The sequence below is a fragment of the Typopeltis vanoorti genome, chromosome 6, assembly GCF_054136105.1.
Source record: "Typopeltis vanoorti isolate ZY-2024b chromosome 6, IOZ_Tvanoo_1.0, whole genome shotgun sequence".
NCBI classification, from domain to species: domain Eukaryota; kingdom Metazoa; phylum Arthropoda; class Arachnida; order Uropygi; family Thelyphonidae; genus Typopeltis; species Typopeltis vanoorti.
This window is the reverse complement of record NC_143554.1, coordinates 95,688,786-95,702,349: the sequence shown is the minus strand read 5'-3', so window position 1 is coordinate 95,702,349 and position 13,564 is coordinate 95,688,786. Positions and strand designations below refer to the sequence as shown.

Genomic DNA, 13,564 nt, shown 5'->3' with positions numbered 1-13,564 from the left:
GGTAGCACTCATCAGAATAAAAGGTAAAATGCATTGCCTGAGAGAGTGTTAGAAGCAGGAACGGTCAATGGGTTCAAGGAGTGGTGTGATAAACTTTGTGCTTCCTAAAAACGACCTCTTATGATGAGTCTTTTGACTCCATGGAGGCCTGGATAATAATAATAATAAAAGGGTTGTGCTAAGCAAACGGTGTTTGAAGGAAGCTCTTTTCATGAAGGAACAAAGTTACAAACTTGTTTGTCTTGTAATGTCTCAAAGACATCATCTAGATGATTTCACATGATGGGGGGGTGGGGGGGGGGGGGGGTGGGGGGGGGGGGGGGTGGGGGGGGGGGGGGGTGGGGGGGGGGGGGGGTGGGGGGGGGGGGGGGTGGGGGGGGGGGGGGGTGGGGGGGGGGGGGGGTGGGGGGGGGGGGGGGTGGGGGGGGGGGGGGGTGGGGGGGGGGGGGGGTGGGGGGGGGGGGGGGTGGGGGGGGGGGGGGGTGGGGGGGGGGGGGGGTGGGGGGGGGGGGGGGTGGGGGGGGGGGGGGGTGGGGGGGGGGGGGGGTGGGGGGGGGGGGGGGTGGGGGGGGGGGGGGGTGGGGGGGGGGGGGGGTGGGGGGGGGGGGGGGTGGGGGGGGGGGGGGGTGGGGGGGGGGGGGGGTGGGGGGGGGGGGGGGTGGGGGGGGGGGGGGGTGGGGGGGGGGGGGGGTGGGGGGGGGGGGGGGTGGGGGGGGGGGGGGGTGGGGGGGGGGGGGGGTGGGGGGGGGGGGGGGTGGGGGGGGGGGGGGGTGGGGGGGGGGGGCAGATAACATTAATGTTAATAATATTCATTCACTTTAGATAATTTCTCATGAAGAATTTTGCCACTTGAGGGACATCAAGAGCAAGCACAAGTGAGCTGTAGAAAAAATTTTGCTCAGCATTCTAGGATCACGATTAGATTTTCTCTTGTATTTATTTGGCACTGATCCAAGTAGCATGTGAGTGCACTGACAGCTATGGTAGTGCATATTTCTTTTTTATTTTTTTTTTGTATATCAAAGCAACACATGAAACATTGCATAAACAATAGAACATCAGTGCTGTATGTGAATATGAGTAAAAAGAAAGGAGGAATCTGCTGACACATTTCTTGAAGAATCTGAAGGAGAACATAAACAAGATGAGGGAGGCTGTTTAAAAGAACAAAGTTATATTGAATGAAAGAAAGGTTGGTTTAGTAGAACTGAAGCTGGACAGTAAAGTGTAAAGAAATTCCTTTACTCAGGCTATTATTCTATATTTCTCACCTCAGCTACTGCTGAGGTTGAGAAAACCTTCAAAGACTTTTGGAAAGAATATAATATCTTGGATTGAGGTCACAACAGAGTATATGAATGGTGTTTGAAAGAAGCCTTTGAAAATATATGTTCATACATTCACAGGATTTACCAAAGACAAAACCTTAAGAGATGGATGAAAATAGTGTTGCTAGCCAAAGATTTGGAGGCCATGGAAGAATTGCTTTTAAACAAAGACCTTAGAGAGCTAGAAGCACAGAAAGTTGCAGAAAAAGAAGGAGAGAGAGAGAGAGAGAGAGAGAAAGCAGAACAACAAGAAGAGGAAGCCATGTCCCTAGAAAATTTGCAATGAAAAAATTGGTAGAGACATTTGACTATATTAATAAGGCATTTTTCTTTTTTGAGGAAATGAATCCCAACATGGAGAGATTAGCAGAGTAGATGAAGTATGTGAGTTCTCATAGCATAAATTAAAGATACCAAGAAATTATATACTTAGTTTAATCCTTTATCCAAGTGTAAGCAAACAAAGTTTGCGCCTGAAGTATCTTCAGGACTGGGGCATCTCTTAGTAAAGGTGGTATGACTTCATATCACTTGCCTTAATATCCCATAATGCAAAGCACATCTCCTTGTGGACATGTATAATGCTATATATTATGGGAAGGGTCACTACCCAGACCGGTTTCGACCTTTCTTGAGGTCTCATCAGTGGGAGCCAGACCCAGAGGTGACCTAGAGTTCTCATAGCAGTTGCTTGCTATGAGAAATTTATGCAGAAAAAAAAGGGGAAACCTATGCAGCCTAGGTTGGATGAAATGCTCATGATGAATCATCTTCAGAATGCCCCAATGCAGTTCCTGAATTTGAAAAATTTGTTGTTGATTACCTAACCTTCCCTGCCTCTTCTGATGAATTGTCCAATTGAAAAAGTAGCAGGTTTGAAGAATTAATCTTACTCCTTGTGTATCCATCTGATTATTTTACTGGTAAGGACACAAAAGCACTGTACGCTTGTTTCATTATTTATTACCGTACAGCACTGAATGCAGATATTTTATGTTATTATTATTATTATTATTACAGGCAACTCTAAGGAGTCCTTAGACTCATCGAGAACACAATGTTTAGGGAGGCCCTAAACATCGTGTCAAGAACTATTCAGCATTCACACAGTATCTGTCATACTTTGCTTTGAACATATTCAGTCATGGCACCCACAACAGACTCTGGCAGCTTATTCCACTCATTCACCACTCTCCAAGTGAAAAACTTAGTTCTAACACCCTGCTAACTGCTGGCCCGTAGGTCTCTCACCACCAGACCTGTTCTAAAAAATTTCCTCTGAATTAATCTTGTAAAAACTCCTCAGTAATTTCAATGTCTCAATCATGTTGCCCCTTTTCTGCCTATCAACCAATTTCTGTAACCCACAGATCTTCAACCTGTTTTCATAAGGTTCATTCCATAGACCAGCTACTATCTTGGTCACTTGGCTCTGGATCATTTCTACCTCCTCTTCATCAAGAAGAAACCCTGGCACCCAGATCTGGGCACAGTAGTCAAGATGGGGTCTTATCATGACTCAATAAAGAGGAACATTAACCTGCTTGTCTCTGCTCATCAAAGTATTCTTCAGTAATCAAGTGATCTGATGAGCTGATTTAGCCACTTTTGCTATGTGTCCCCTAAACTTCAACTCCCTATCCACCAACACTCCCAAATCTCTGGTTTCGTCAATTTCCTGGAGTACAGTTCCACCAATGTGGTATACTGCTGATAATTTTTTTACTCCAAAAGGCATAACCTTACACTTTGCCACATTAAACTGACATCCATTCTCCTTAGCCCAGTCTGCCAATCTATCCAAATCGTCCTGCAAAATTTTTACATATATGTGTATTCACTATTGCTCTACCCAACTTTGCACCATCGGCAAATAAATGAGCAGTTCCTCTCAGATCCTTTCCTATATCATTAATGAACAAATTAAAATAGCAGTGGTCCAAGAACAGATCCCTTCAGCACCATTAGTCACAGGCCTTCTTTTGGACTCCACTCTTGAATAAACTACTCTCTGATATCTCTCCATCAACCATAATTTGTACATTGTTAGCACTATAAACAAAGGATAAAATTTGATAAAACAGACTTGCACATTGTAGCATTTAATCATGTTAATTATTAACATATCCTTATGGTTCATATAGTGATTTCTGACTTATGACCTTTTTCGGTTGTCGGAGCAGAACTCCATTATTCAAGAATTGACTCTATGTTGTTTTCATTCCTTATTTGAAATAAGGCTTATGAAATATGCATATAACTTCTTATTTGACATAATATATTGTTCAACAAAAACTTCCAAATTAGTAAAGTTATAACATAGTGATAATGCTAATGTTGAAATATATTTAAGTTGAAAAAAAGATTTGAATTTTGCACTTCTCATTTTTGTAGGATATCACTGTATATGTGCTCCTAGTTTCTTTGGAAGACACTGTGAAAAATCTTCCTATGGTTTCCATCCATACTCCTACATGGCTTTTCAAGCTTTACAGCCTTCTACAAATGATATTTCTATAGTTTTTGCGAGCAATAAAATAAATGCTTTGTTGGTATATAATTATGGACCTCACAGTGGTGGAAGATCTGATTTTTTGGCTCTGGAAATTATTGGTGGGAAACCACAATTCTCCTTTGGTGGTGCTCGTACTGCAGTAGCTAGCATAACTGTCAACATGATGGTATCTGATGGAAAGTGGCATAAAATCACTATCACTAGAAATGGAAGGGTAAGTGTTTTTTGATTCGTTATTCTTTTTTTTTTTATATATATATATATATATAAATTTATATGTCTCTACTAACAAAAACCAGTTCCTATATTAATTTGCAAATATTCTTTGTTAATGGATGTTTTGAATTTTTTATTGGGATGGATCCCTACTCTGGATGCTAAATATTATTTTATGTTATTTCTGGGCTGCCAATAAACAAGGTTGGACATCAAACTAGATGGAAATCTATGACATAGTAGCAGATGATTTTCAAATGTCCATTTATAGATCTATAAATGCTCATAAATGCACATGTACCTGTGAGTGTGTGTGTGTGTTAGAATAGGTTGAATTTGATGCCAATATTTTTCATTCTTTCAACAAACCATCATATCTTTGTATGATGGTTTTTTGAAATTTTGTCTTATGCTTTTTTCGAATATCAGTTATATACTGGTACAGATAACACACATACTCTTAACATCAATAGCAATAGTTTATATTATTATTATTATTATTTTATTTATTTTCTTTCTTTATTTATTTTGGATTTTTCATTGAAGATGCATTTGGAATACAGAACACTGAATTGGTTGGATTCATGAAACCTCCATATGCTTTTCCGTATCTTCTATATCATGCAATTCTTCAGCCAGAAGTATCAATAACATCAATAGCAATAAGTATCTATGAGAAAGAGAGAAATTGGATGGAGTCAGAGAGAGAGAGAAGGGGAAGTCAATGCTAAGTGGATAGCCCTCTTCTGGATACATCCAAGCATTCTAGATGTATGGATGCAGCATCCCAAATGTTAGAACAATATCCTAAGGCCAAGTGAAAATGAGATTTATAAACTGTTATGAATTGTTTGGACCTCTTCTTAGATTGACTTTCGCAGCATTATGAAAAGTCAATCTAAGAAGAGAAAATTGGCTAGAGATTGGAATATTATCAAAAGTGAGGGAGAGTGAAACAAAATCTTTCTTCTGAGTAATAAGAAATGCCAATCATTTCTTATTACTCAGAAGAATAACGAAAGTTTTAAAGAAAACTTCTGCCAATCACTTTCTTCTGCTCAGAAGAAAGTGATTTTTAATCGGTGAATAGTCCTTCCCCCCCCCCCCCCCGTTTTTCTACGTTTTTGAGTGCTAAATTGTTTCTCTGAATACGAGTGTATTTCAATGGTTCTTTTTTGGAAGTTAGTTGCTGTCACGATATAATATATTTTGGTTACCGTCGGAATCGAATGCATAACGGTGGAAGACAAACGAAGCTAAGTTTTCATTACTGTATTTAGTTATATTTCATTTTATTTAATTATATTTAGTGTGCTTAAATGTTTTCTTTTGCTTGTAATTGTTTGTAAATTTTTTCTTATTTATTTAACGGAATTTATTAATTGAATAATTAACAATAATTAACGATTACGCTACTCGGCAGCAAGGAATGATGGCGGATTCAGCTGCAGTCACAAGTGGCGTATCGCCAAGTCCTCCGCCATTTAAGAACTCTATTATAAGCAATATCATAAAGAACTTTGTGGCATGTATGCATCTTGGGAATTGGATATGTGGCTTGTGAAAGAGAGCAGAGAGCGTATGTGCGCAAAATGCAGGCAGTGGGAGGAAATAAGTGCATTAGAAATATCAATATCTGACCTTGTTGCTCCAGGAGCGGAGAATGAATGTAGGAAGACAACTAGTGTGATAGGAGAGAATGAAAAAAATATATATGTGAATGAGAAAATAATAGTTGATAGTGTGGAAGGCATGAGTGACTGTGAAAGTTTAGGAGATGGTTTTGTTTGGGAGAGTGAATTTAGATTAAGAGTGACTGACCTGCAGAGGGAGATAGATGAGCTGAAAGAGGAGGTGGAATGTCTAGTGAATGAGAGCAGAAGTATAAAAGATAAGATTAGGAGAATGGAAGCGATAAATGCAAGCCGAATCAGAGTAGGGGAGAGAGAGAGAGAGAGAGAGAATTTTGGGAGTGTTAGAAGAGGAGAGAAAGGAAACAGTAGAAGAGAGGGAATGCTAGCAGACGAGAGGATGGAAACAGTAGGAGAGATGGAATGAGAGAGAGATATGGGAGTGCTAGAAGAGGAGAGAATGGAAACAGTAGGAGAGATGGAATGAGAGAGAGGTATGGGAATGCTAGAAGACGAGAGGATGGAAACGGTAGGAGAGACGGAATGAGAGAGGGATATGGAAGTGCTAGAAGTGGAGAAAATGGAAACAGTAGGAGAGAGGGAATGAGAGAGATGTATGGGAGTGCTAAAAGAGGAGAGAATGGAAACAATAGGAGAGAGGGAATGGTAAGAGGTATAATGTATGGCGACTCAATGATCCGTGGTGTTCAAGATAGGATGCGTGAGGAGTATTTGCCAGGAGGAACAATAGAAAGGGTGACTATGGCAATTAAGAGAGGTGAAAGGGTGGATGAGATGATTGTGATGGTAAGAACAAATGACTTGAGTGGTAATATAAGTCGGGCAGCGAGAGATACGAGATTTTTGCTTGAGGCTGTACGGAAGAAGAAAGGAAAAATAGTGTGCGTGTTGCCTAGGTATGATAATGACGAGCTGAGCAGAAGAGCAGTAATATTGAATGACATAATAGCTAGAATATGTGACAAGAGAGAACTGGTATATGTGGATGCTTGGAGTACGTTTGAGGAAAGAGAGGAATTGTATGCAAGAGACCACTTACATTTGAATGAGGAAGGATGTAGGCATCTGGAGAGATTGCTGTTCTGAACGAGTCAGTGTGTCCCAGGGAGGATGATAGCAGGGGTGGCCTCTTGTGGGAATGGATACTTGGGAGAAGGGAGACGACATCAGGTAACACTGAGCCCAGTGGAGTCTAGAGGTATAGAAATAATGGCATTTATATGCTTTATACTAATGCCAGGAGTATCTGGAATAAGGGAAAGGAATTGGTGGTGCAGATAGCATCAGCCTGGCCAAAAATTATTGGGATCACTGAGACCTGGTTGACAGAAGAGGATATAATAACAGGAATAGAAGTCGCTGGGTACAGCATTTTTCGGCAGTATAGGAGGAGAAAGCGTGGTGGTGGGGTACTGCTTATGATAAGTGACGACCTATGTCCTCTAAGAGTGGAGGCTTTGGAAGGAAGTGAGACAAATGATTTTGAGAGCATGTGGCATGAGGTAGAGGTAGGCAAGACAGGATATTTAGTGGTGGGTGTTGCTACAGACCCAGGAGCACAGAGGATGGGGACCACAGTTAAGTTTGGTAAGTGCAAGAAGAATGATTGTTATGGGAGATTTTAAATGCAGTAGTATAAATTGGAGAGAGGAAGATGCATCTAGTAATAGGGGAATGTAATTTCTAGAATTCTTGATGGACAAATGTCTTAGGCAACATGTAACAGACGGAACAAGATGTTCAAGAGTTTTGGATTTGGTTATAGCATCAGAAGAGTTGATAATAACTGAGATGACATCTCTCCCGCCAGTTGGAGAGAGTGACCATATGGTTTTGATTTGGAAAATGAATAGACATGCAGGAGTATCAAAGAGATGGGAATGTATGTGAAATTATAAAGCAGGAGATTATAATAGTCTTAGACGTCAACTTCGGGAAGTTTCATGGAGGGAGGAATTGGAAGGCCGGGATATCATTAGTGCGTGGGAAATTGTGAAAGAACATTTGTTAGCAGCAATGGTGACTGATGCAGATGAAATAGTGGAATTGTTCAATAAACACCTTATTGGAATATTTCATCCTAGAGGAGTCAGTTTTAATGCTAAAGGAATAGGGCAGGTTCCAGGTTTAGAGGTACAGGAGGAGAGTGTATTTCAGATACTTAGTACTCTGGATGTCAGTAAAGCTTTGGGACTGGATGGTATTTCACCATGAGTTTTGAGAGAATAAACTAGGGAACTGACAGTGCCTTTAACCTGGCTTTTCAATGAAAGTCTGGCTGCTGGAAAGGTGCTCAGGGAATAGAAGGAAGGTAAGATAGTGCCATTGCATAAGGGTGGTAACAGACTGGAAGTGTCTAATTATAGGCCAGTTTGTGTGTCATCAGTAGTTGTTAAGATCTTGGAGAAAGTAGTGAGGGGCCGTATACAGCATTGGGCAGATGTGGGTAACGTTATCTGTGAGAGTCAACATGGATTTGTGAAAGGGCGTTCTTGTTTTAGCAATATGCTAGCCTTTTATAATAAAGTTACAAGAACATTAGATGAGGGAAAGGCAAAAAAAAAATTGCAGTATATAACGCATATACTGCAATTTTCTTAAACTTAGCAAAGGCATTTGACAGGGTGCCACATGATAAACTGATATTTAAGTTGTAGCACACGGGTCTGGATGTCAGATTGGTTAACTGGATTCAGGATTGGCTGTCTGATAGTTTTCAGAGAGTTGTGTATGGTGGAGCAGTTTCAAAGAGGCAGAGGGTTACAAGTGGGGTCCCACAGGGCTCAGTACTAGGACCTATATTGTTTAACCTTTATATCAATGACATTGCCAGTGGATTGCAAGGGGATATTCAGTTGTTTGCAGATGATGCGAAGCTGGGAAGGATTATTAATAATAGTGCAGATGTGGTAGCCCTGCAAGAGGATTTGGATAAGCTAGATAGATGGGCAAATGAATGGGGATATCAGTTTAATGCCGCAAAATGCAAGGTCTTGAGGTTTGGGAAACATCGATGGGAGGAGTTATATTGGAGGAAGTACGGGAGACAAGCGATCTGGGGTTGATGATTGATAGAAACCTGAAATTTAGAGGATATATTGCAAAGGTGGTGAAGGTAACACAGAGGATTGCTGCAATTATGAGAAGGACACTGACCTGCAGAGATAAAAGGGTTATCATTCCGTTGTATAAGTCTCTGATCAGACCATACTTAGATTATTGTTCTCAGATTTGGTCCTCAGGATTTGAAGGGGATAAATTAACTGTGGAAGGGGTACAAAGACAGATGACAAAGATGGTTTCAGGACTGTACAATTTTGGTTATGAGGATCGGGTGAGGGAATGTAGACTGCAGAGTTTGGTGGATAGAAGAAGGAGGGGGGGGTGATATGATTGAGACTTTTAAACTGTTGAGAGGTGGTTACAGGGTTGATACTGGGGAGTTCTTTCGCTTGGTTGAACAGTGGGAAGGAGTCATGACAAAGGGCCATCCCTGGAAGTTACGAAAGGAAACTGTGAGAAAAAGAGTGAGGAGTGGTCTCTTTGCATGGAGGGTGGTTGAACCATGGAATGCATTGCCTGATGGAGTGGTGAGAGCGAGAACGGTCAATGCATTTAAGGAGTGGTATGATAGACTTTGTGTTTCCTAAGAGAGACCTCCCTCGATGAGTCTTGATAGACTTGTGTTTCTTAGAAAGGACTTCCCACAATGAGTCTTTTGACTCCATGGAGGCCTGAATAATAATAATAATAATAATAATAAGACAGAAATATGTTTTGATAGCATTAAAATTTGATAGCTTATCTTCATGCCATTTGAGAATGACAAAGAAATCAGCATTTAAGGTATTGGTTATAGAGAATCTTGAAGCTTGAATCATTTGAGAACTACCAAGTATGCACATGAAGAAGAGGAATGGGGTGTGCTGTCATCAGCAAAACTATAAATAAGATAATAAGATTTGTGAGAGAAGATCATTGATGTATTGAAGGAAGAGCATGAATGAAAGCACAGAGCACTGGAATATTCCAGCATTGAAAATATTTGCTGACTAGAGGGGGGGGGAGGGTGTAAAGCAAGAAGTAGAGCATATATGCTGGAAAGGTAGCTCAGTGAATGCAGGGTGTGTAATTATTATGAGGGACTTCAACATTTTGGGATATGGACTGGAAGGAAATGGAATTTATGTAGCTGCTGAGAGAACCTGAAACAACATGTGATGGAGGGGACCTAGGTTTTCAGATTACTGCATCTGGTGATATAATCAGATAATTTGTCCATAACCATAGACACATTGCCTATGAGTAAGGAAAGTGATTATAAAGGCTTAAAATGGGAAGTAGCTAAAATTGAATTTTCAGTTAAAAAGTGGCATATTATATGGAACTACAGAGCCAGTGATTGTAACATACTTGGAAGACATCTGAGGGCAGTACCATGGCACAAGAAGCTGCAAGGGAAGGATGTTAATTGCTCACTGAAATGGTCAAGAGATGTGGAGAATAGTGGTATCAGATCAGACAGAATTCCTAAGGTCAGTCATATAAATCAAGCGGGAATTAAATGAATGAGTAGCATAATTAAACAGGAGCTATAAAAAAAAGAAAATGTTATAGAAGGAATATGAAGAAAATTATTCTCATTCAAACCTGCAACCTCTTGGCTGGAGGGCAGATACACTAACCACTTGGCTAACCAGGCTAGCTATTCAGTATATTTAATACCAAAATACATTCACAAACATCTGCAGATAAATATGAATGTATTTAGGTAGTAGATGACTTGCATCACCAAGTATAAGACCACCATTCTTCTTATTAGGAGGTTGAAGTTATTTGATAAAGTTTTAAGTTTTGGTAACTAAAGCAGGGTTTCAGATTTCCTAACTGTTAGCTTACTCTCAAAACTAATATGCTCAGAATCTAATCAGAATATGTTCAGAATAATGAGGATAATATTATTTACGAAGGCCAATATGGATTTGTTAAGGGCATTCTTTTTTTTTTATTAATCTGGTTGCCAATTATAATAAAATTTAAAAAAAAGGAGTGGATTGGAGGATGGTATATATTTTTATTTTTCTGGATTTTAGAAAGGCATTCAATAGGATGCTGCATTTTGAGTTGATATTTAAATTGCAAAAAATGGGGCTAGATATCAGGCTAATAGATTGAATTGGAAATTGGCTTTCTGATAGATATCAGACAGTTGTGTTTGGGAAGGAGCAGAGGAGTGGGAAGGCTACAATTGTACAATTGGGGTTTAACAGGATTTAGTACTGGAACTGCCAGCTTTTTTTTTTTTTTTTTTTTTGCAAAGTGGTTAGCATATCCATTTTCAGCCAAAAGATTGCAGGTTTGAATCCTGTCTGGAGTATGGATGTTTGTGATTATCTTTCACCTTCATACATTCATTCATTCATACAAATATATATACACTCACCCAATATGGAATGGTTCACCATAGGAGAAGTAGGCCCAACCCTCCTGCAGTGGGAGAGGCCTTCACCCAGTAGTGGGAAGATACAGGCTGAATATCATTAGTACTGGGGCTTGCTATTCAACCTTTATATCAGTGATATTGTCACTGGATTACAGGGAGATATCCAGTTGTTTACAGATAATGTGAAGCTTGGGAGGGTTATTTGTAATATTGCTGATGTTATAGATAGTATTTAGCCTTACGGCTGTCTGGGGGTAGCTGTATATGCCACCATCTAGGGAAATGATTATGAGCAAGGTGGTTTCCCGTTGCCTTCCTTGCCATATTATATCCTATGACTGTACCCTTTATGTTCACAGGGCTGGTTTGCCTGCTTGCGGGATGAAAAACGCCAGATAAACTGGCGGAAAAAACCCTACTGCCCCCGCCCAAAACCAGCTAACTTGGCTATGACTGAGGAAGATCCTCAAATTCCTTACGTCTTCGACGTGAATCAAACCTGGGACACTCCTTCCCCAGTCATATGGTTGTGAAGCGCAAAGCTACTAGGCTAACTGCGCGGACTATTGCTGATGTTATGGACCTTCAGAAGGAGTTGAATAAGCTGGAAAGGTAGACAGATATATACGAGGATGTCAGTTTATTGCAGCTAAATGTAAAGTTTTTAAATCTGTAATCCTCAGATGCAAGGTTGGCAGAGCTATAACAGAAGAAATAGAGGAAGCGTGAGATACTGAGGTGATAGTAAACAGAAATTTAAAGTTCATAGGACATTGTAAAGTTTGTAAAAACAAATGAAAGAATTGCAGCAGTAGTGAGGAGGACATTGACCAGCAGAGATAAAAGGGTTGTAGTTCCATCGTATAAATTCTTGATCTAGGTTACTGGACCCATATATAGTCACTGGGGATTCAAAGGAAATTAAATTAAGTGCAGAGAAGATGGAGAGTGGATAACACAAATTACGCTGGGACTGCACATTATAAGGATAAATTTTGGGCATGAACTACAGAGTTTGGTAGAAAAGTGATGAAGATGCATTATGTTTGAGACATTTGAGCTATATTTAGAGATATTTATTGGCTTGATAGTGGCCAGATTTTTTTTAATTACTGAAATAAGGGCCAACAGGCTTCACTTCGGCGAAGTAAAATTATTCAAAATTAAGTGGATATTGAATACCACATTATTTCTTAGCCAAATAAGAAACTCAAAGATAAAATTTAAAAGTTTCATGCCGAATATAGAAAACTATATATAAAGTTCGGCGAGTCCAAGTGTAAGCCAACACCAGTAGTACAACACCAGGGCAACTCGTAGCAAAGGTGGAGCAAGCTTTGATCACTGTCCTTAGTATTTGCCCATAATGTAAAACAACATCTCCTAGGAAATGTATCGACCTATGTATAGGTGAAGCAGGCTCTAAAAATAAGACGATCCCGAAAGATTGCCCAACTCAGTGTTGTTCCACTCAGTGACAGGCTCACCCCGTCACCGAAAAGACCTTCTCAGCATTGGCTCTACCCAGTGGCAAGCTCACCCCACCACTGAGCAGAGCCATAATCTCAGCAGTGACTCCCACTCGGAGACAGGCAAAAACCTACCTCCAAGCGCAGCCTCTCAGCACCAGATCCGCCTGGTACTGGTTTCAACCCTCATTGGGGTCATCAGTGAGTAGGTAGACCTAGATGTAATACTAAGGTTTGAATAGTCAGAGCTTATTTCTTAGCTGTATGAGTTGACAAAAGGTGTGCAAATACAATTATTGAAATAAGAGCCAACAGGCTTCACTTCGGTGAAGTAAAATTATTCAGAATTTAGTGGATATTGAATACCACATTATTTCATAGCCGAATAAGAAACTCAAAGATAGGAAATCTAAGAGTTTCATGCCGAATATAAAAACTATATATAAAGTTTGGCGAGTCCAAGCATAAGCCAACACCAGGTAGTACAACGCCAGGGTAACTCGTGGCAAAGGTGGAGCAAGCTTTGATCGCTGTCCTTAGTATTTACTCATAATGTAAAACAACAGCTCCTTGGGGATGTATTACTGTTCTACGTTATGAGAGAAGGTCACTACCCAGACCAGTTTTGACCTTTTTTGAGGTCTCATCAGTGAGTAGGTAGACCTAGATGTAATAAAGGTTGGACTCGCCGAACTTTATATATAGTTTTCTATATTCGGTATGAAACTCTTAGATTTCCTATCTTTGAGTTTCTTATTCGGCTAAGAAATAATGTGGTATTCAATATCCACTTAATTTTGAATAAGTTTTTTTTATATATTTCAACTTGCAAATGGAAGTAGTAAGAGGGTAAGAAGTAAATTTTTTGCATGGAATTTCATAGAATTATGGAAAACATTGCCTGAGAGAGTGGTATGAGAGACTGTGTTGTCATGTGGTGG

The 13,564-nt window shown here is 40.2% G+C and overlaps 1 protein-coding gene across 1 annotated transcript in view; it reads left to right on the top strand.

Moving 5' to 3' along the window:
• Nucleotides 1–13,564, top strand: part of LOC150105724 (cadherin-related tumor suppressor-like) — a 72,893-nt gene that overhangs the window by 20,774 nt on the left and 38,555 nt on the right. The window contains exon 4 of the mRNA XM_090394538.1: nucleotides 3,723–4,057. Coding sequence (XP_090250664.1) covers nucleotides 3,723–4,057 — 335 coding nt within the window. The remainder of the gene's footprint in view (nucleotides 1–3,722; nucleotides 4,058–13,564) is intronic.